At 41.1% G+C, this 21008-nt stretch overlaps 1 protein-coding gene across 1 annotated transcript in view; it reads left to right on the top strand.

Moving 5' to 3' along the window:
• The window catches only part of LanA (laminin subunit alpha), a 54790-nt gene that overhangs the window by 18856 nt on the left and 14926 nt on the right, over positions 1 to 21008 (top strand). Inside the window, exons 20-46 of the mRNA XM_073074741.1 lie at positions 16 to 390; positions 802 to 954; positions 1518 to 1692; positions 2094 to 2254; positions 2830 to 2989; positions 3610 to 3843; positions 4311 to 4473; positions 5717 to 5879; positions 6823 to 6945; positions 7613 to 7790; positions 8238 to 8541; positions 8847 to 9081; positions 9448 to 9575; positions 10202 to 10326; positions 10466 to 10639; positions 11212 to 11413; positions 12777 to 12856; positions 13140 to 13248; positions 14572 to 14686; positions 15251 to 15412; positions 15887 to 16106; positions 16431 to 16540; positions 17077 to 17198; positions 17628 to 17901; positions 18627 to 18788; positions 19440 to 19627; positions 20339 to 20535. Coding sequence (XP_072930842.1) covers positions 16 to 390; positions 802 to 954; positions 1518 to 1692; positions 2094 to 2254; positions 2830 to 2989; positions 3610 to 3843; positions 4311 to 4473; positions 5717 to 5879; positions 6823 to 6945; positions 7613 to 7790; positions 8238 to 8541; positions 8847 to 9081; positions 9448 to 9575; positions 10202 to 10326; positions 10466 to 10639; positions 11212 to 11413; positions 12777 to 12856; positions 13140 to 13248; positions 14572 to 14686; positions 15251 to 15412; positions 15887 to 16106; positions 16431 to 16540; positions 17077 to 17198; positions 17628 to 17901; positions 18627 to 18788; positions 19440 to 19627; positions 20339 to 20535 — 4792 coding nt within the window. The remainder of the gene's footprint in view (positions 1 to 15; positions 391 to 801; positions 955 to 1517; positions 1693 to 2093; positions 2255 to 2829; positions 2990 to 3609; positions 3844 to 4310; positions 4474 to 5716; positions 5880 to 6822; positions 6946 to 7612; positions 7791 to 8237; positions 8542 to 8846; positions 9082 to 9447; positions 9576 to 10201; positions 10327 to 10465; positions 10640 to 11211; positions 11414 to 12776; positions 12857 to 13139; positions 13249 to 14571; positions 14687 to 15250; positions 15413 to 15886; positions 16107 to 16430; positions 16541 to 17076; positions 17199 to 17627; positions 17902 to 18626; positions 18789 to 19439; positions 19628 to 20338; positions 20536 to 21008) is intronic.

The following is a 21008-nucleotide window of genomic DNA, read 5'->3' as shown; positions in this document are numbered from 1 at the left end:
ACTTTTATTTTGCAGCAACTTAGAGAGTACAACGCCGGACCAGAAGATATACCGCTTCTCAGTAACGAACAGAGCACACTTCAGTACAACATGAAGATAGAACCGAACGGGCCTTACGTGTTACTCATTGAATATGTGACACCAATCAATAGAACAACCTTATCTATCAACAACGTAGTGAATTCAGAACCAGTTAACACCACAACACAGTTCATACCGAGAGGGATTGTCACAGTTACCTTCCAATCGGGCGATGGACCGGAATCGAATGCTATAGCGTATCTAAATGACTGCCCATACACGTCTCCTTGTAGGCAAGCGATTGTGGACGACTTGTCTAAGATTTACATGTTCGATGTACATGATTCGAACAATATCATCGGATTAGCTGTAAGTAAATGGAAGCTCTATGACTAAATCCTATATTAGGTCACATTGTCCCCCGTGAGTACACTGGGGACAATGTGACACAATTTTATGCCCTGGATCTGTAAATGTATTTCGTAAATTAGAAAGTGCATGTGGCACCAAAATACCCCCAGGTAATGCAAATATTCTGACAATGACTATAATGCTTTAAAATGCAAGATGCTGTTAAATAAAACGACCTCATGTGTGTGTAAAAGTGACGAGTGTGTAAAATGTATGAGGTGTGTACGAAACCTGATAACAGCATTCATTTATAATTTTACACACAGTACTTCTCACCCTTACCTGCTGCAAAAAAAGGTTTTAGAATTGATATTACCTTTATTAACGTAAAAGTAGGCAAACTTTCACATACAATGATGATATTTTCAGGCGGAATACGGTACGTTGTCTGGAATAAAGTCTATCGTAGCGATCCCGGAGTCGGAATGGCATTTGGACTACATGACGCCGCGGCCGTACTGCCTGCGCCGCGCCGGGCGCTGCAGCGCCGCTGTCTTCACCGGCGCTGTCGACTTGAAGAAGGTAAACACTTTTTATTACTTTTTTCATGTTACGAAGACAGCAAATTTATATTTATACAGTATTTTACCTATATTCATATTTAAAGTGGTTATTCTTACCCATGATTGCTTAAAACCTACTAAACGTATCTAAAATGTATTAAGCGTAGTATTGAATAAAAAAATTACCTCTGATCTAAGACACATATTATGCCTTAAAATAGTTAGTACTTTTCCTAAAATTATTCTTATTCTTTACATTCCAACTTAGTGTACATCAATATATAATTACTGTATTTTACTATATCAGTATATTTTTATTTGTTTCTAACATTATCTAACGAAAACTGTTTACAAATGCAATTTGCGAGGTAAATGAACCTATATTTATACTGTAACTGTATTTAAGATTCATTCTTCTTCTGAGGCTTCTGATATCTATAATATAAGCCTTAAAATAGAATTTTCCTAGAATTATTCCTGTCCTTTACATTTCAACTTACTATCTAATGAGTGTATTTTACTATGTTCGTGTATTTTTATTATTTGCTTCTAATATAATCTCAAAAAAACTATTTGCACTAGGTGGAGATAGAATCCGGTAGCGGCGGTGACCGCGAGACCCGACCACCTATCCTCGACAATTCCACCACCGTCGTGTTCCTAGGACCTCAGTCTGAACCAATAGAACTACAATCTAAAGTACCAACTCCTGGCGACTATAAATTTATAGTCCATTACTACCAACCTGACCATCCCGGTAAGTTAAATAGATTTTAACTTTTTGAAGAACTTGCAAGTGATTAATCTCAAAAGATAATACTGAGTTGCCTTTTGCGAACTAAGGTGTGTTGAAGTCAATTAGTTTTCAAAATATGTATAAACGTCGTCATACATGCAGCTACGGCTCACTCGTTTATACAAACTTTTTCAGACTGGTATCTCCATTTTTTTATTAGTTTACTATAGTGCAGTAAACAAGATTAAAAAATGCAAGTACATTTCATAAGAATAATTATTTTTTACAGAACTGGAGTTATGTGCAACACATTTTCTAAATTAAATTGTATTACGCATTATTATAAGTTTCAGTTGTAATAAAATACATTTAACTTTATTCTCTATTGATGAGGTATTAAATGTGTATTTTTATATATCCAGAAAGCGCCCTCGACGTAATAATATCTAGCGACGGGCAGAAGTACGAAACGATAATGCCCGTGGAACACTGCCCTTCGAACTCGGGGTGTAGGTCTATGTTGAGACAGACGGACGGCACTAATGATTTTGCTATTAATGAAAACTTCACCATGAACTTTAAGGTATGTATCAAGTAGCTGTGTTTTTCTTTTTCTATCTTATTGTAACAGTAAGGGCACACGAAGCGGTGAGACACCGTATCTCAAAGATTTTATGAATAAAATGTATAAACTAAAAACAAAATGTACAATTTACATAGTAGATAAAAATCCCTCCCCGCCTCGACTCGCGGGTTGTAAGTCCGATATGAATTATGCTTTGAATATTTGTATATAAAACGCTGCAGCGATAACGCAACGCAATTCTTGCTGCAACGTACATACGTGGATAGCATTTCAGTAACCACGATAGATGTCGCGAGAACATAATAAGTACATTTTGTACACCTATGGCACTATTTATATGGTATTTATTTAAGAAATTAATAAACTTATAACTATTTATTCGATAAAATTTGTTATTTAATCTATTTTTATTTTTTATTTGTTTATTTAGTTGCCTCCCTTGGCACACTCTTCAAACCAGAACACATATGTAGTTAACACCGTTATTTTTAGGCAGCAATAGGTGTGGTGGGGGTGCCACCGGAGCAGAACCTCAGAGGGTTCTACCACCTTCATATTATTTAATGTTACAGGGCAACCCTAACACAGGCGTATGGCTGGACTACGTTTTAATAGTTGCGAAGTCCGACTTCGCGGATACCGTACTGAAAGAGGCCAACATGCTGGATTACACGAGGGAGTTTATCGAAAAATGTGCCATGAACCATTACTACATCGACTCCAATAACACTGGTCAGTATTACATATAAAAAGTAACAGTATTCCATATAAAAGTATGAAAAGTAGTGACGTAAATGAGGTATCCATTAATTTAGATTTTCTTAGTGATTTATCTCAACCGTTCACTTATCCCCTTATTTTACGTAAGATTTTTCAAGATTTTAGTGTAAATCCATCGGGTTGATTCTAAAAAAAATAACTTGCTCAATATTTTCATTTGATAATAGTCAAGACTAGCATTAGCATTAAAACTTGTGGAAAAATACGTGATAAATGACGAGACCCCCCCGCCTCCCTCGATTTCGCTAAAGAAACATTAAATGAGATCAGGCCCGATCCCCTCCCCCCTAAATATTCTACATAATTAATGGACGCCCCCTAAATGACCATACTTTTGAAGTAACTTGAAGCTACATGAATTTTGGCATAAACAAATTTAGTTACACATCTGAATTCTGAATTAATCAGACTTTTTTAAGAATACCTGAATGGACACAACATCTCTAGCAGTTTCTTTTCATACTCTAATCCGTTAACAATTTTTAAGTGGGTACTTGAAAAACTACTTCAAATTATTATATAGGCCTAAGGGAGAAAGAACCTATTCATTTGTATTCTTATTGCATTTACAGGTTTTTGTCACGATGCGATGTTTTCAATAACGGCCGAGTACAACAGTGGCGCCCTCAGCTGTTTCTGTGACTTCATGGGATCCACCGAGCTCGAGTGCAACACCTTCGGCGGCCAGTGTCCTTGCAAGTCCAACGTCATTGGCAGAACTTGCAGCGCTTGTAGGACCGGCTACTATGGGTTCCCCAATTGCAGGCCTTGCCATTGCCCGTCCACTGCTATTTGTGATGATAATGGTAAGGATTTAATGAGCATACAATACTTTCCTAAAATGCTTGGGTGTACCTAGAAATGTATACTTCATAGGCGTACTAAATAAAAAGAGGTGAAACTATTACAAAAACATATTACAGAATAATTAATATGTATTGTGTCATATCATATCATACCTGAAATGAAAAATATTTAAATTTACTTTGTTGGTAATCTGCCGTAAATGTTGCAAAAATGTTGCATTTATTAGTCAACTTTATGGTTACTATTTTAAATGTAAAAATGTACTGTTATCATTATTCCCAACAATCAAAACGAAATATAGCTTCAAAATGGGTTTCAAAAAAGATATACTTATAACGTATAAGTATCACAAATTTGATAAACCACGACATATTTGAATGAATAAAAAATGATTGAATGAATTGATGAACTTTGATGAACTTTCTCTTTAAGTAGCATTTACAAGACCAAATATTTTCCCTTTTAGGCATGTGCATCTGCCCGAAGAACGTGGAAGGAGAGAACTGTGACCGATGCAAGCCGTACACTTTCAATTTCGACGTCCAGCGTGGTTGCGACGATTGTAACTGTAATCCCTTGGGCGTGGTGGACAACCAGTTGCAATGTGAAGCCGACAGCGGGAACTGCGCGTAAGTAATGCTTTGTCCAAAGTGTCTGAACCGCTTTTAACGCCTCCGATAAGATTAAGCGTTTGTTATACAAGCATAATAATCAGACCGTTCAAAATGGGTAAAAGATTTCTGATACACACTTTGACAGACACATTAACATGTATACTACGCGATCAAATTAAGAATAGGAATGACTTTCAGCCATTCTGTGACATCATAGCCGCTGTTTCGAATCGTTTAGGTACAGTTAGCAAAAAAAGTGATTCAATTTAAAAAAATGTTTATTTAAAAAAATATAGTCTTCTACTCTGAATCGGAATCCAAGTCTTCAACTCAACTCATTTTGTCATTTTCAAAAAAGTCATCGTCATCGTCATCACTGCTGCTGTCACCTATAAAATACAACATAAGTTAGTATATGTGCTGTGGTGGTGATTAAGAATAAATCATATGTTTTTGTCTAACCTGTATTTATAATTAAACTGAAGTTCTCATCATGATCTTCATTCATCTCCCTTTGCCAGTATTCTTCTTCTATTTGTTTAACATGATTCATTACTTTCTGCCAATCGGTTTTGGTAATTAACTGGATTGCCTCTAGAGTCAGTTTCTCAATTTGGCTTTCTAATTGTTGAACATTTTTCTCTGCCACCCACGTTTAACCAAACGTTTAACCAGATATATTCTTTAGGATTTAGATCGCAATTATAGTGTGGGAGCCTCAAAACTTCAAAACCATGAGAGTTAAAAATATTATCAATGACAATCTTTTGGTGGTTTATACTTTTTTATAATATCATATCATTCTGCTTTTGTAAAATATTCTTCAAATAGTAATTTTTTTTCACGGAGCCATGACTGCATTTCTGCTTTTTTAGTACCCATGTTTGGAGGTTTCGATGCTTCCATGCTTTGGTATGGGGCGTTGTTGTAATAAAAATACGTTACTCGTCATAATTATAGTTAATAAAAAATAAATTATGAATTTACACATATATATTTATTTTTATTGTAGAAATAATTAAAGTTTTAGATTTAGATTTTTTTTGCAAACCTTACTTTTAGATAAAAAATTTCGATTGAAGGTAATTTTTATTCCTATTCTTAGTTTGATCGCATAGTACTACTTTACTTTGTATCGTAAAATAAATTATTTGTTTGAATTTGAAAATACTCCACAAATCCACAAATAATTTGATAAAAACACACACTTCAATACATAACGTACCAGAAGCCTTCATAAGAATAACTTTATTTTCAGTTGCAAGTTGAACGTGATAGGCCGCGTGTGCGACCACTGTGTGCCGGGACACTACGCGTTCCCGGAGTGCGTGCAGTGCAGCTGCGACCTGGACGGCACCACCGACGACGTGTGCGACCAGAACACGGCGCAGTGCTACTGCAAGAGACACGTCAAGGGACAGGTTAGTTGTTCTACTGCGCGCTCCCGGAGTGCGTGCAGTGCAGCTGCGACCTGGACGGCACCACCGACGACGTGTGCGACCAGAACACGGCGCAGTGCTACTGCAAGAGACACGTCAAGGGACAGGTTAGTTGTTCTACTGCGCGCTCCCGGAGTGCGTGCAGTGCAGCTGCGACCTGGACGGCACCACCGACGACGTGTGCGACCAGAACACGGCGCAGTGCTACTGCAAGAGACACGTCAAGGGACAGGTTAGTTGTTCTACTGCGCGCTCCCGGAGTGCGTGCAGTGCAGCTGCGACCTGGACGGCACCACCGACGACGTGTGCGACCAGAACACGGCGCAGTGCTACTGCAAGAGACACGTCAAGGGACAGGTTAGTTGTTCTACTGCGCGCTCCCGGAGTGCGTGCAGTGCAGCTGCGACCTGGACGGCACCACCGACGACGTGTGCGACCAGAACACGGCGCAGTGCTACTGCAAGAGACACGTCAAGGGACAGGTTAGTTGTTCTACTGCGCGCTCCCGGAGTGCGTGCAGTGCAGCTGCGACCTGGACGGCACCACCGACGACGTGTGCGACCAGAACACGGCGCAGTGCTACTGCAAGAGACACGTCAAGGGACAGGTTAGTTGTTCTACTGCGCGCTCCCGGAGTGCGTGCAGTGCAGCTGCTCTTTACTAATGGTATGACATCACAAGTCAAACATAATGGCGGGTAATGTTTCCGCGTGAAACGTCTTAAAAGGTAACTTGCATACATATTTTTTTCAGACATACTTTCTTAATCTCCAATATAAAGCAATATATGTAAACGTACAGAACACCCCGTTTTACACAATAAAAGCCTTTTTGTATGTAATTCGGCCACTGTCCTTGAAAATTCAGAGCTCAGATTCCACGGTCACGTCTTATTTGATTATTAAATAATGTTTATTGCCCACAGGCTTGCGACACTTGCAAAGAAGAATATTTCAACCTTCAACCGGATAATCCAGACGGATGCACGAAGTGTTACTGTTTCGGGAAGACCACGAGGTGTACAAGTTCTTACTTGACTTGGGCAGAAGTAAGTAATGAATAAATGTAATTTAATTAGTTCATATAAATGCCAGTAGTACAATAATTGTATTTTAGAACTTTTATTTCTTTTGGCTGATTTTTGGAAAAAATATAGGCACTTGTAGTCCATTTGTCATCAAATCTGAGAGTGAATCCATTAAATAGTTTATTTATTTATTAATTTATTGTCATGTCTGCTTTAGTCAGTACCAGTCACGTCCGATAATAGTAAAATGTGTACTGTAGTTAGGTATGTGTTGAGGAGACATAGTACTCGACCAAACCAACTAGACGATATATATAACGTACTAAATAACAAAGAAACAATAACCATGTACTCTGATAACAATAACTACATTAAGAAAAATATAATCCAGAAATTATTTGCGAAAATTCGAGAGTGAGAGTTTAGCTGCGAACAGTACTAGGATGTGATCGGGGAGAGAGGCCGCATTCCATCCGCTCGTCTAGTTGGCTTGGTCGACTTGTAATTTTCCAAGGCATTCCAAGGCTTACTCCTTAGGGGTAGCGACACATCTGTGGCTGACATCAGGAAGGAATCCAATCCTATCTGGTGTTGATTCCATTTTGGGGTTTTACCATTAGGCAAATGCATGCTCGTCTGCGACACATATATCATAGAATAAAAAAATATTTTTTTGTAATGATGTCAGATCAACGGCATGAGCGACTGGTACCTGGTCCACATCGAGGCGAATCGAACCCTGAACATTTTCCCGCACCCGCTCGCCCCTTACATCTTCAACGACTCGGTGATCGGCGCCGAAATAGTGAAGAGCGAAGACGGCTCCCAAAGAGTCGTCTACTTCGGCGCTCCTGACTACTACCTCGGTAAGTAACGCAACTGAATTTTGTAAATACGATAATTTATTAAGAAATAGTTTAACAATAGTCTACGAACGTTCAATAATACGGAAATTGACCGATTAATGTTTTATTGTACAACGGACACGTCATTTTCTATAGAACTTGACTGACACGCCACCGCGAGTAGTTGTAAATTGCTACGAAACCATATCGTTTCACTTTTTATCTACGTATTATGTAAATATTTTTCTCAACAAAACTATGGACACATACACAACATTTTTGATATTAACTAATCAAGAAAGCAGTTTCTCGAATCGAAAAAACGCTATATTACGTTTTATACATATGTAGAGACTCACACATTTAATCACCAAATTAACGCAAGGTTTGATTTATCAATAAATAACATAAATGAGTCAGACACTAAAAGGATTATTCTTTGGATTTATAAATTTTGCTTTGCCACAGGTAAACGTTTAACATCCTACGGAGGATACCTGACGTACTCCATCTTCTACACCAGCGGGGACAACGGTAACGCGATAGCCGCCGCTGACGTCATCATCGGAGGTGCCAACGGCTACCTCGTCCACAACAGCGTGGAACAACCGCCCTCTCTCGTCAACTGGATGCATAGTGTTAGGATATCGGAAGATGAGTTTACATACTTGGACGGCACGGCGGTGACACGCGATCAGTTTATGAATACTCTGGTTAATGTTACATCCATTTATATACGAGCCACGTACTGGGATGAAGCTGTGACGACCAGGTTGGTAAAATTCTTACCTTCTTTTTATGAATATATTTTTGCAGAAGCTAACTTGTAAGGAGTGTATTATTGATTTTGATTGTACGAAGTATATTTAGACTTTAGACTGATACAAATATTTTTTTATAAAAATTGAAGTAAATCATTTTTTTCTAATTAGAACGAGCAATTTGTGGTTTACGTGCTTATTACCACAATGGACGACACTCTTAGAAACCATGATAACCAACCACCATGGTGCCACTTTCGCACAATATCTCCGTGCGTTTATACTTTTATGAAGTGAAACGTATATATTTGTCCAGGTTGATCGCGGTCACCCTGGACGTCGCGGTGGACGAGGCCGAGTACCCGCCAGGGCCGCGGCGCGCGGCCTCGGTGGAGGTGTGCCAGTGCCCGAAGGCGTACCGCGGGCGCTCCTGCGAGCAGTGCGCGGAGGGCCACTACCGGCTGAGCTCGGGGCCGCACGCCGGCTTCTGCGTGCCCTGCCAGTGCAACGGACACGCCAGGGAGTGCGACGTCAATACTGGCGTTTGCTTGGTGAGGGGGTTTTGTATAAACTTATTCGTTCGTAATCATTCACTCATTCAGTCAAGGTATCAAATTGAAGAAGGAAGAAATAATCATTAAAATATAGTGATCAAAAGAACGTTTGAAAAAGATTATATTCTGTAGGCTAGAATCAAAAACTGGACAAGATAAAAAATCCCCAAATGTCCATTAATTAAGTATTACGTTAGAAATGTTATATTTAAACATAGTCCTACAAACAAGGCCGATCGAACCAGTAATCAACTGAACAACGTATAAGGTTGCTCTTTTTTGCGATTGAGTAGTAAATACAACAAATAATAGCTCCGATTGTTTCAAAGTTTTAAATCATGTGTTATGTTGTGAACGTTACAGGAATGCACGGACAGCACCATGGGTGACCACTGCGAGCAATGTATCCCCGGGTACCACGGAAACGCCACGGTCGGCACGCCACGGGACTGTCTCATATGTGCTTGTCCCATGCCGTACGCCTCAAACAAGTAAGTTACACACAATTTACTAACATATAGGAAGTACCAAATAGACGTATTAAAAGTACTGAAACGTATTTTAATAAAGATAACTCTACATTTGACACCTGTAACCAGCGACTGGGCTGTGCCACATGATAGGCGGCTGAGATCAGCGCGACTAACATCTAATGCCTGTCATACACACTATAGTGCACCAGAGAGGTCTACCTGTTCAGGCAGGCCCGCGCAGCTACACCGGAATGTGTGTGCTAATATAACTGTGCAGTTACTTGAACCTGTGCTGGCGACCGGCGAAAGATCAAAAATAAATTCTTTCTTGTATCACTGTACGGCGCGTCATCGTCCACAATCGATGTCATTGCAAACAGAACTAACACCGTACGGTATACCGGAACGTCCCCATACACGCTACCGACGTGCGGTTGACCTGTACAGGCAAACCTGCGCAGGTAAACTGACTGGTAGACCCTAGCGGGTATGACTTACATAAGAGAACGGATGTCATACTTTAACGTGACTTTCTATTGTCCGCTACATATAGTCATTTTCCATTTGTTTTTTAATTTGAAAAAATTATAACTGTACTACATTTGCCGTTATTTATGTATTGTAACGTGATAATTTGTCCGCAGCTTTGCCATCGGCTGTGAACTGAGCGAGAATGGTTCGCTGATATCGTGTATCTGCAAGCCTGGCTACGGCGGTGCTCGGTGTGAATTCTGTGCAGCTGGCTACTACGGCGAACCTGAGAATATTGGTATTCATTCAATTTTTTATTTTTATTTTTCACCATTACTTTGGAGCGGACCAGAAGTTAGACGCGGACCATACCTATGTACGTCGATTACAAGTCGAATTAAGAACATAAATAAAAAAGTATGCATAACACTTTGCAGGTGACTACTGCAAGCCGTGCAACTGTTCGGGCAACATCAACGTGAACGACCCCGGCTCGTGCGACAGCATCTCGGGCGACTGCCTCAAGTGCGTGAACAACACGAGCGGCGCCGCCTGCAACCTCTGCGCGCCGGGATTCTTCGGCGACGCTATATTCTCCAAGAACTGCACTGGTGAGACAACCGAACGACGGCAGTGGTCGACAATAGACGTCGCAATTGTCTTTGTTATCATAAATTTACTCGTAGCACGTTAGTGCCCTTCACTATAATTGCCCGAAACTGACAAAAGATGGCGTCAAATGTGTCTTGAATTACGCTATCGAAGTTGTCCTAAACGTCTCAAATATACGCTACGAGCTAAGAATAGTCACTTAGGCTAGCGGGAGAGTTTGAGTTTCCAATATTTATTAATCCGATGTGACGCGGTACGAACGACGTTTTGTATTTTTTACTTAAACGCTTCCATGAAAAAAAGGCTGAATTTAACCAAAGACATTCCAACCCAATACTGTTAATTTGTACTTATATCTGAGATGACATCGAGTTTTCTACATTAATATATAAAGACACCCCGATTTTCCATCAACCCAGCGAGTCAACGCTGCTTATGTCGACTTGACTTGACATTACGATATTGAAACACCTTAATTTTTCCAATTTACTTCAATTCCAATTCACCATGATCAACTTACTGCGTAATTATTACGATTAGAGTTCATAACGATATATCTTTATGTGCACAGCGTGCGTGTGCGACGAGTTCGGTATGGAGCGTTGCGATCCGTCGACCGGTACGTGCGTGTGCCGGCCGGGCGTCATCGGCGACAAGTGTGACCGCTGCGCGCCGGACCACTGGGGCCTGAGCAGCGGCCGCGGCTGCTCGCCTTGCAACTGCGGCCTGGCCTCCGAGTCCACGCAGTGCGACGACAGCAACGGGCAGTGCAGGTAACAACAACAATGATATAATTGTACCGGTACCTGTGTGCCGCCCGGGCGTCATAGGCGACAAGTGTGACCGCGCCGGACCACTGGGGCCTGAGCAGCGGCCGCGGCTGCTCGCCTTGCAACTGCGGCCTGGCCTCCGAGTCCACGCAGTGCGACGACAGCAACGGGCAGTGCAGGTAACAACAATGATATAATTGTACCGGTACCTGTGTGCCGCCCGGGCGTCATAGGCGACAAGTATGACCGCGCCGGACCACTGGGGCCTGAGCAGCGGCCGCGGCTGCTCGCCTTGCAACTGCGGCCTGGCCTCCGAGTCCACGCAGTGCGACGACAGCAACGGGCAGTGCAGGTAACAACAACAATGATATAATTGTACCGGTACCTGTGTGCCGCCCGGGCGTCATAGGCGACAAGTGTGACCGCGCCGGACCACTGGGGCCTGAGCAGCGGCCGCGGCTGCTCGCCTTGCAACTGCGGCCTGGCCTCCGAGTCCACGCAGTGCGACGACAGCAACGGGCAGTGCAGGTAACAACAACAATGATATAATTGTACCGGTACCTGTGTGCCGCCCGGGCGTCATAGGCGACAAGTGTGACCGCGCCGGACCACTGGGGCCTGAGCAGCGGCCGCGGCTGCTCGCCTTGCAACTGCGGCCTGGCCTCCGAGTCCACGCAGTGCGACGACAGCAACGGGCAGTGCAGGTAACAACAATGATATAATTGTACCGGTACCTGTGTGCCGCCCGGGCGTCATAGGCGACAAGTATGACCGCGCCGGACCACTGGGGCCTGAGCAGCGGCCGCGGCTGCTCGCCTTGCAACTGCGGCCTGGCCTCCGAGTCCACGCAGTGCGACGACAGCAACGGGCAGTGCAGGTAACAACAACAATGATATAATTGTACCGGTACCTGTGTGCCGCCCGGGCGTCATCGGCGACAAGTGTGACCGCTGCGCGCCGGACCACTGGGGCCTGAGCAGCGGCCGCGGCTGCTCGCCTTGCAACTGCGGCCTGGCCTCCGAGTCCACGCAGTGCGACGACAGCAACGGGCAGTGCAGGTAACAACAACAATGATATAATTGTACCGGTACCTGTGTGCCGCCCGGGCGTCATCGGCGACAAGTGTGACCGCTGCGCGCCGGACCACTGGGGCCTGAGCAGCGGCCGCGGCTGCTCGCCTTGCAACTGCGGCCTGGCCTCCGAGTCCACGCAGTGCGACGACAGCAATGGGCAGTGCAGGTAATAATAATATTTTCTTAATTGTCTGTAATAATCTAAGATTATATCATTTAGTCGTATTTTAAACTGAACATCGCCATCTAATATTCTTTTAAATATTTTTTACATTGAATTTCATTTATTTCAGATGCGCTGTAGGAGTGACTGGTAAACAATGTGACCAATGTGCTGCTGGATATTGGAACTACACGAAGGTTGGATGCGATCGTGAGTTTTACCAAATCACAGATGGAATTCTTTATTCTTTGTATATATTACTTGTATTCAGAGCTTAATTTTTTAATTTTAAAAAATTACACTAAGCAAATTAATTAAAGCTAACAAATTAGATCATTTGCATTAAGCCATGTACATTACCTTTTTGTTAAATTCATCTTCGAAATGTTGCTATGAATATGAAACAAAAACCTATTATTCTCTCTATATATTTCTCATTATAATATATTTAGGAAACTTCGAAAGCCAATTAATATGGTTTGTACTTCCACAGATTGTAATTGTAACACTGGCTACTCAGTGGGCTTCATGTGTAACGCAACCGGACAGTGCGAGTGCCTGCCCGGAGTGATCGGTGAGAAGTGCGACCGGTGCCCTGAGAGGTGAGATAGTATTTGACAATATACTTAGTATTAAACTATATTTTTGTGTATGTAGGAGTAGACGAGCTCGCAGTCCATGTGATGGTAAGCTACTGCCGCCTATTTATATTTGTAATCAACCCCAAATATGATTAGATTCCTATCTGAGGTCGGCCAAAGATACGCTACCCCGGAGGACTAAGCTGTAAAGTATGTCTTCCTTTCCTTTCAAACCGGAACACAGCAGCGTTTAATACTGCTCTTATGAGGCAGAAGTAGGTGTGACGGTGGTGCCGCCGGAATCGAACCATAAACTGACAAACTTATCTGTACGTGTGGCGGTTTTCGCATAAAGTCATTTGTTTTCAGCTACATGAGTAATTTTTCAATTTCCCCAAGCAAAAAGTCTTTAATTTTTACGTTAAAAAATAGACCTTATCTTATTTGTCAATAAAATTAACGATTTTTCACATTATGAGTAGAAATTCGTGAAAAAATTGTAAATTAATGATAAACATGTTATCATTAAAATTTCAACTTCTTAAGTACTTATGACGACCTAACAACATTATAAGGGGCAGTGGCGCGTCTACCACCCACACAGAAAAGTTTATAGCAATATAATGACCGCAAGTGATAGAAGTCATCATCAAACCGCTAGTGTCGCAGATGTCATTTTGTATCACTACCCTTCCTTACCAAATATCGAACCATTACGACATCATAACGTGACTTCTAGTAGTGGAGGGGCGGCCGGCTAGTTTTACTGCACGTGCTTGGTGGAATGTTTTTAAATCTTATTTTAAGTGTAACAATTTAACTGCTCGGTTACCCACTAACCGCTTATACCTTCATGATAGTTGAAGAAACTAAAGAGACTCTTGCGATATTACGATATACGATTTGCTTATAAAAGGTCAATGACTAATTTATACGAAACTAGTACCGCCCGCGGCTTCGCCCGCATTTTAAAGAAATAATATGACATACATAAAACGAAAAATTTGTACCTGCATTGGAATGACAGTGGTGCCATCTGTCGAAAATTGGTCTTACCAACTCCCAAGCCCTCTTGGGCTCTTGGACAACAACTTTGCTAAAGATCATCACTTGATCAAATGCATAGTTAAATTAATTAAAAAAAACCTTTTCCCACGGACTAAACTGTGAATCTAAACCATTCTCAAGTCCCCTTGAACACACACAACAAATTTCATCAAAATCAGTCCAGTCGTTTAGGAGGAGTTAAGTGACATACACACGCACATAAGAAATAAATATATAAAGATTTTGCTCAGGATCTGTGTGTAAAATAATTCTTATAAATTTACTTCTATGATCTAGATGGGTGTTAATACCTCAAGAAGGCTGTCTAGAATGTGATTCTTGCACCGATGCCCTCCTGTTTTCGATCGAAGACATGCGTGATATTTTGGCCAACGAAACACTTGAATTCAAGGTAAGATTTGAAAAGTGTTTTTATAATAAAATTTATAATGGAATCTAATTGCACTGGCATATTAATTTCAGCACATTGTATGTACGTTATAAATACTGTCTTAATTTTTGGAATAAGCTACCTAATTAGCGAACTAAGGGGGAGGGGGGGCGGAAGGGGTGGTCTGCCCCGAGCCCCGGGGGCCCTGGGGCGCCCCGAATGGTCGTCAGCGAAAAAAAAGGTCGCTGAAGTCAAATCATCACTGAAATACGTATTTTTCGGCAAATGAGTCATTTGTAAACATTTGTAATTTTGTAAAATCAAATCAACTTGTTAGACTGGGTGTCTCATTCAATATTTCCGCCCCGGCACTCCGATGACCTTAGTTCACTACTACTAACTAATTAGTAAGCCAGCTTCCGGACTTATAACAGCAGTGTCAATTGCTACTTTGATCTGATTTAAACGGAGACACACGATTTACACGAGCAGTTTAAAATTATTTCTTGCTCATTTGAAATTTGGAATTTATACTTGTTTTCGTAAAAAAGAAAGCACGTTTCAAAGTACTACTGAACTTTACAGGACAAAGCGGACTCATTCTTTACAACACAACGCCTCAACTATATTTCCAACCAAACTGAACTACTCAAGCCGCGCGTTGCTGAGCTGAAAAACGTTGAACTATCTGAGGTCACTTCAGCGGTCAAGGGAATAGAGACTAACGCGAAGAACCTGTTAAGATCCGTAAGTTAAATTAATTTATTAAGGTGCTCCTATAATATACCTTTAATACTGTATTTTATTTGGTTTACACGACCTTAAGAATACAGTAAAAAATTTTAATTCATACAGAAATAAACTAAGTTATTGTATTTGTTCAGATTGTTTGGCATGCACAGAGTTTTTAAAACCCAAATGCATATTTTATTTTTAATTTGAATATAAACTTTTATTGCCTTTGCATCAATGATTTTTTAATAACAAAAAATATGATGAATATGAAAAAAAAAAACACTTAAATAAATAATGATTAACACTGTTTGTCGTAAATTGTCTGCATCGACGTAGGGTCACTATCAGAGAATGCATCAGGCTTTAAATGTGCTTATTTCATAAATATCGAACCGTGAATTTTACATTAAATTTACTGTTAAATAATAAGTTTAATATCATTGATTGCAATTTCGTATGGTTATCAAATTACCCCAAATCCTACAGGCGGAGTTCGCGGCGACCGACAGCGACAAGCAGATCGCCCGCGCCGCGGAGCTGGCGGCGGCCGCGGACGCGCTGCTGGCGGGCGCGCGGGCGAGCGCGCGGCGCGCCGGGGCCGCGGGCCGCCACGTGGCCGCGCTGGCCGCCGGCCTCGAGCTCGGCCAGCAGCCCAAGGTCACCTCCGCGCTCGCCGAGGCGCGCCAGAGCAAGGACGATATTGCTGGTGAGATTCAGGAGGGATCGTGCTAGGTGTAACCGAAAGTCGTTCAGTGAATTCCCGGTGATGGCAATTTACAGGCGGTTTATTTGTGCTGGTAGGTTAAAAAAAAACAGGTTAGGTATAAGCAAATATATGTAATAGGGCAATTTCCCGACGATTAATTACAGAGAATAGCAGTGGATCATGTTTTACTAACATTTCTAAGTGATTATTATTGTATGTTCTTTATGTTCAAAATAAATAAAATATTGTCTTTTAAAAATGTTTGTCACTTTTATTGAAATAATTGATGCATAATATTGTTTTAAAATGTTATTTTCTTTGCAGACAAAAATCTGGAGCCAAAGAAGATACAAGCTGTGAACGCTTTTACGAACGCGACCGAACAAATCGAACGTATGAACCTATTCGTGTTGCCCGTCAACGAACAAGCTAAGGTACACATTCCATTTTAGACTGACTCCTAGTTCGGAAGTTATATAAAGATCAAGTTTATGTGTAAAACAGGAAAAACAATGAACCGCAACGTATTGTGCATTTTTTTTTAAATTCTGTATACAAATAGCAAGAACGGAATTATTATAATTTCACAATGTGATATAAAGTATAAGACCTTGGTTACTTTTTTTACTTAGGTTCCGTACCCAAAGGGTAAAAACGAAACCCTATTACGAAGACTCCGCTGTCCGTCCGTCCTTGTGAAGTAGTGATAGTTGTATTGACATTCAAAAAGTGCTCTGTATAGAACCTATTTTGAATGAAAAAATGATTTGAAATTTGATTTGTCCGTCTGTCCGTCTGGCTGTCTGTCCGTTTCTCACAGGGCTCTATCTTCTGAACCATAATAGACACACACTTGAAATTTTCCACAATGCATTAATAGCAAAATCTGAAATATAATTTCATAATAATTTGATATAATTGACCTCGGTTACTTTTTACTGTTGCAATAATTTTCACAAATCATTTTCAGAAATTTGAAAACCTCGTCAACGCTACCAGAGAGCTAAAGAAGAAAGTGGAGGAAATGCTCGTGTACACCAACCTCGCGCAGCAGACCGCGGACGATGCTGAGAAACTTAACGCTAAGAACAGGTAACGTTCATTTCATAAATTACTACGAATATCACATAATAAAAATAACTTATAAATAGATATTGAAAAAATCCCCATAAAACACTATTGCAGGCCATCGACATTAAAAAACCAGGTATTTTTTTTAATCTATAGATGCAAATGAACGTTTACTCCAACGGGTAGACGGTGGCTATCATCGCTCATGAACATCTTTAATCAACCTCAGAAAGGATTACAATCCTATCCGAGGTGTTGTTAGTTAGTGTTGCTAGCCCTGAAGACTTAATTGGAACGCCTGATATAAGTATGACAATCTTACCTCGCCCTTCAAACCAGCAACGCTTAACACTGCTGTTATTAAGTAGAAATCGGTGTGGCGGTGGTGCCGCCGCTGTAGCACAAAGAATTCTCTACCGCCTTTGTATCACAGTAACGCTTTGGTTTCAGGGTATCGAAGTTCGGTAACAAGGTGTTATCAGTAACGAAAGTGAACAGCGCCGCGATGAACGACCTGATCGAAGCGGCGACGGACATCAGCAACGCGACCTTATACAACGTGCTCGTTGGTGCCATCGTACAGAACTCAACGAAAGCGTTACGCGACATCAACGACGCTATCGCAGATATCGAGGACCGGCTCGAAACGTTCTCTGAAGAGATGCCGGATCTGTCGAACGTGACCAACGTTGCGCTGAATCACGCGAGTGGATTGCGGGAACGGGTAAGTTTAAGTTTTCCTAAATAATAGGTATTTATGGAAATAAATTGAATTAATGTCGAATAATTGGGTAGCTAAGATTTAGAAAGATGATAAAGACTTTTCCATTGTTTTGGCATTTATCATTACATTCCAGAATTCGCTCTTTATAAGTGACACTATCCGATGACGTAAAAATACAAGGTGTGCTTTTTAAAAGTTTACCCGTTCGATTCCCAGCCCTGGAAATAGATGTTTAAAATCTAACAATTGACCAAGCAGTTTTAGTTTGTATAGATATCGGCTACGTAACGTAACGTTTAGTTTTGCATTTAGCTAACCACGCCCACTGTCTATTATTGTATACCCTAAAATTATACAGATTCAATCAGCTTTTTAAATTACCATTTTTCACCTAATAGCAGCAGTGTTATGCATTACTGTGTTCCGCTCTGAAAAATATAGTAAGAAAGAAATACTTATCCGAGGCATTCCAACCTAGTCCTTAGGGGTAACGAAGTATCCTATACCTTAGGTAGAACTCACCTTATTCATCAACCCATTACTCCCGCTGCTGGTACGAGTGTCCTTAGAATAGAAGGATTAGGTCGTAGTCTACAGCTGCCCAAGTGCGTTCTTTTTTCTTTAAATATAAAATCTTTTAAATATCGAAGTTTTCTAACGTATTTTCTTTGCTGTTGACAATCAGCCAGTATATAAATATTTAATATATGTAACGTTGTACCCAGGCGGAGAAGTTGCGCGCGCTGGCGGAGCGCGAGAACAACAACACGCGCACGCAGCACGCGTACAGCGCGGCCTCCGCGTACTCCAGCATCGTGCAGGAGACCGGCGACGCCGGGCTGGCCGCCGACCGCGCGCACCTAGCACTCGCCAACGTCACGAGGATCGTGAGTTGCATTCACTTGTCGTTACTAGTAGCCGCCCAGTGAACGACATTCGAATATATTTACACGAATGAAACTACATTGTAAATAAATACGGTGGATACCTACACTCTATATTGACAACAGTATGCAGTAAAATGGTGCAAATTTTTTAAAAAAGTACTCCACTACTCTCTCTACTCTATAGATGCATCTGGAAGCAATGCCATAAACAAAGAGTGCGTGGTAGTATGTGTAATATTTTTTTTATTGATTTAATGTACTTTGTATGCATTATTTAATAAAAATATTAGCATTCTGCATGTCTTCTCTATGAAAACTATAACTGTGGAAAATTTTATACGCGTCCGTCCGCGTAATTTTCGTATAAAGGGGTACAAAGATTTTGCTTCACGTATTAATATATAGAAAATATTTTTCTGTGAAATAAAATTCGCTCGTATAGATTAGTGGAGATGTAGAGACTCTTATTACTATTTTATTCCTTGCGCCATCCTACTAACCAACTATGTAAATCTACATAAATATTATATTATACACCAGACTTAAAATATTGAGTTATTGAAAGTATGTATTTTTTACCCTATCTGTTATATAATTTCGTTCCTTTATTCCAAACACATTATAATTAACACACATAATTCCATTGTGCAGAACAATCTCCTGAAGGAGAACGTGTCGCCAGCCCGCAACCGGTCGCAGACGTTGTCGGAGCGCGCGTCTCAAGCGCTCGCGACCGTCGAGCAGGAGCTGGCGCCGAACCTCACCCGCGCGGACCAGGCGCTCGCCAACGCCGAGAAAACACTCGCCATGGCGGACGACCTCGACAATGCTATACAACTGTGAGGAGCTGAGCTCTTTGAGCTAGCGTGTATAGTCCGCGCCAAACTGCTAGTCCGCTCCGAAATTAGAAACGAATTGCGTCGCAATAGCAAATTGTAGATATCAGCGGGAGCAGTTAGTCTGCCCTTACGTTGCTACGGAGCATAGACCGTACGCATAAACTTCAGAGTGGACTTGAAGTTTGGTGCGGACTATACCTTTCAATGTGTGAAGACGGTGGTGATAATTGAAGGAAGGTTTACGATGTCTTCAAATAAAGCTAGCATGTATTCAACAGATATTTTATTACTGCGATGTATCGGTATTTCACAACGTACATAGCATGACAGACAAAGATAAATTTATATCTAGAGATCCTACAATAATAAATTATAAATATCTTACAAATTTGCCACCACAATTTTGCGCTCGAACAATTTAAAAAGTAGATTAAATAGTTTTCGGTCAACATCCATTCATCCTAGACAACTTTAAACCACTGAAACATTTCATTAAAATGAAAAGAACTTGACGAATCATTCAATATTTATTTGACTGGTCAGATAAAAAAACGGTTCTCGTTTTAATCGAAAAAATATTTTTTGTTTTACGTATGGAAAGGTTAGAAAATTCTTTGAAAAGTACACTTCACGCTAAAACTCTTTGCAGTACAATCATTATAACATCTTTTACTCTATTATTGATACGAAATTATATTTTTTTCTCATAAGATCTCTGCCAAACGCCCCTCAAGCCTCCCTCGGCGGAGAAGGGAAGAAAGCGGAGAAAGTGGGAGAGACGGTGATATCGACAACGGGCATCATGTCTGAACTCGGCGACGACTTGGCGGACAGCAAGGCGTGGGCGCAGACGCTGCCCAAACTAGCTGACGACGCGCAGAAAATGACATCCAATATTGAGAACCTAGGTATTCTTGGTGTTCTACTTTGAAGGTGGTAGAACCCTTTGTGGTTCGACTCCAGGCAGCACCACCGCCACACCTATTTCTGCCTCATAAAAACAGTGTTAAATGCGCTGTGTTCTGGTTTGAAGGGTGTGGTAGGGGAAACATACTTTTCCGAGGCGTTCCAACATAGTCCTCAGGGCGAATCTGTGGCCGACCTCAATTAGGAATATCTAATGTTAGTCTTGACAAAATCATATATTATCACTGGACGATAATATATGATTTTATCAACTTACTAGCGTCCACAACTGGGTAGCTCTGAGGCACACTCCATCATGGGTTCATAATAATTTGGGTATTAGTTTTATTATATTCTATTCTAATCCTTCCGAAACTTCGTACTTGTCTTCGTATTATTGCTAGTATAGAAGGTGTTTGTGTCAATAAAAATATTTTCATCAAATCAAACCCTATTTATTATGAATAAATGCCAT

This window comes from Epargyreus clarus, unplaced genomic scaffold (assembly GCF_041222505.1).
Source record: "Epargyreus clarus isolate Ecla_fem2 unplaced genomic scaffold, WU_Ecla_fem_2.2 ptg000007l, whole genome shotgun sequence".
NCBI classification, from domain to species: Eukaryota; Metazoa; Arthropoda; class Insecta; order Lepidoptera; family Hesperiidae; genus Epargyreus; species Epargyreus clarus.
The sequence above is the reverse complement of the archived record's forward strand: the minus strand, read 5'-3'. Positions and strand labels throughout refer to the sequence as shown.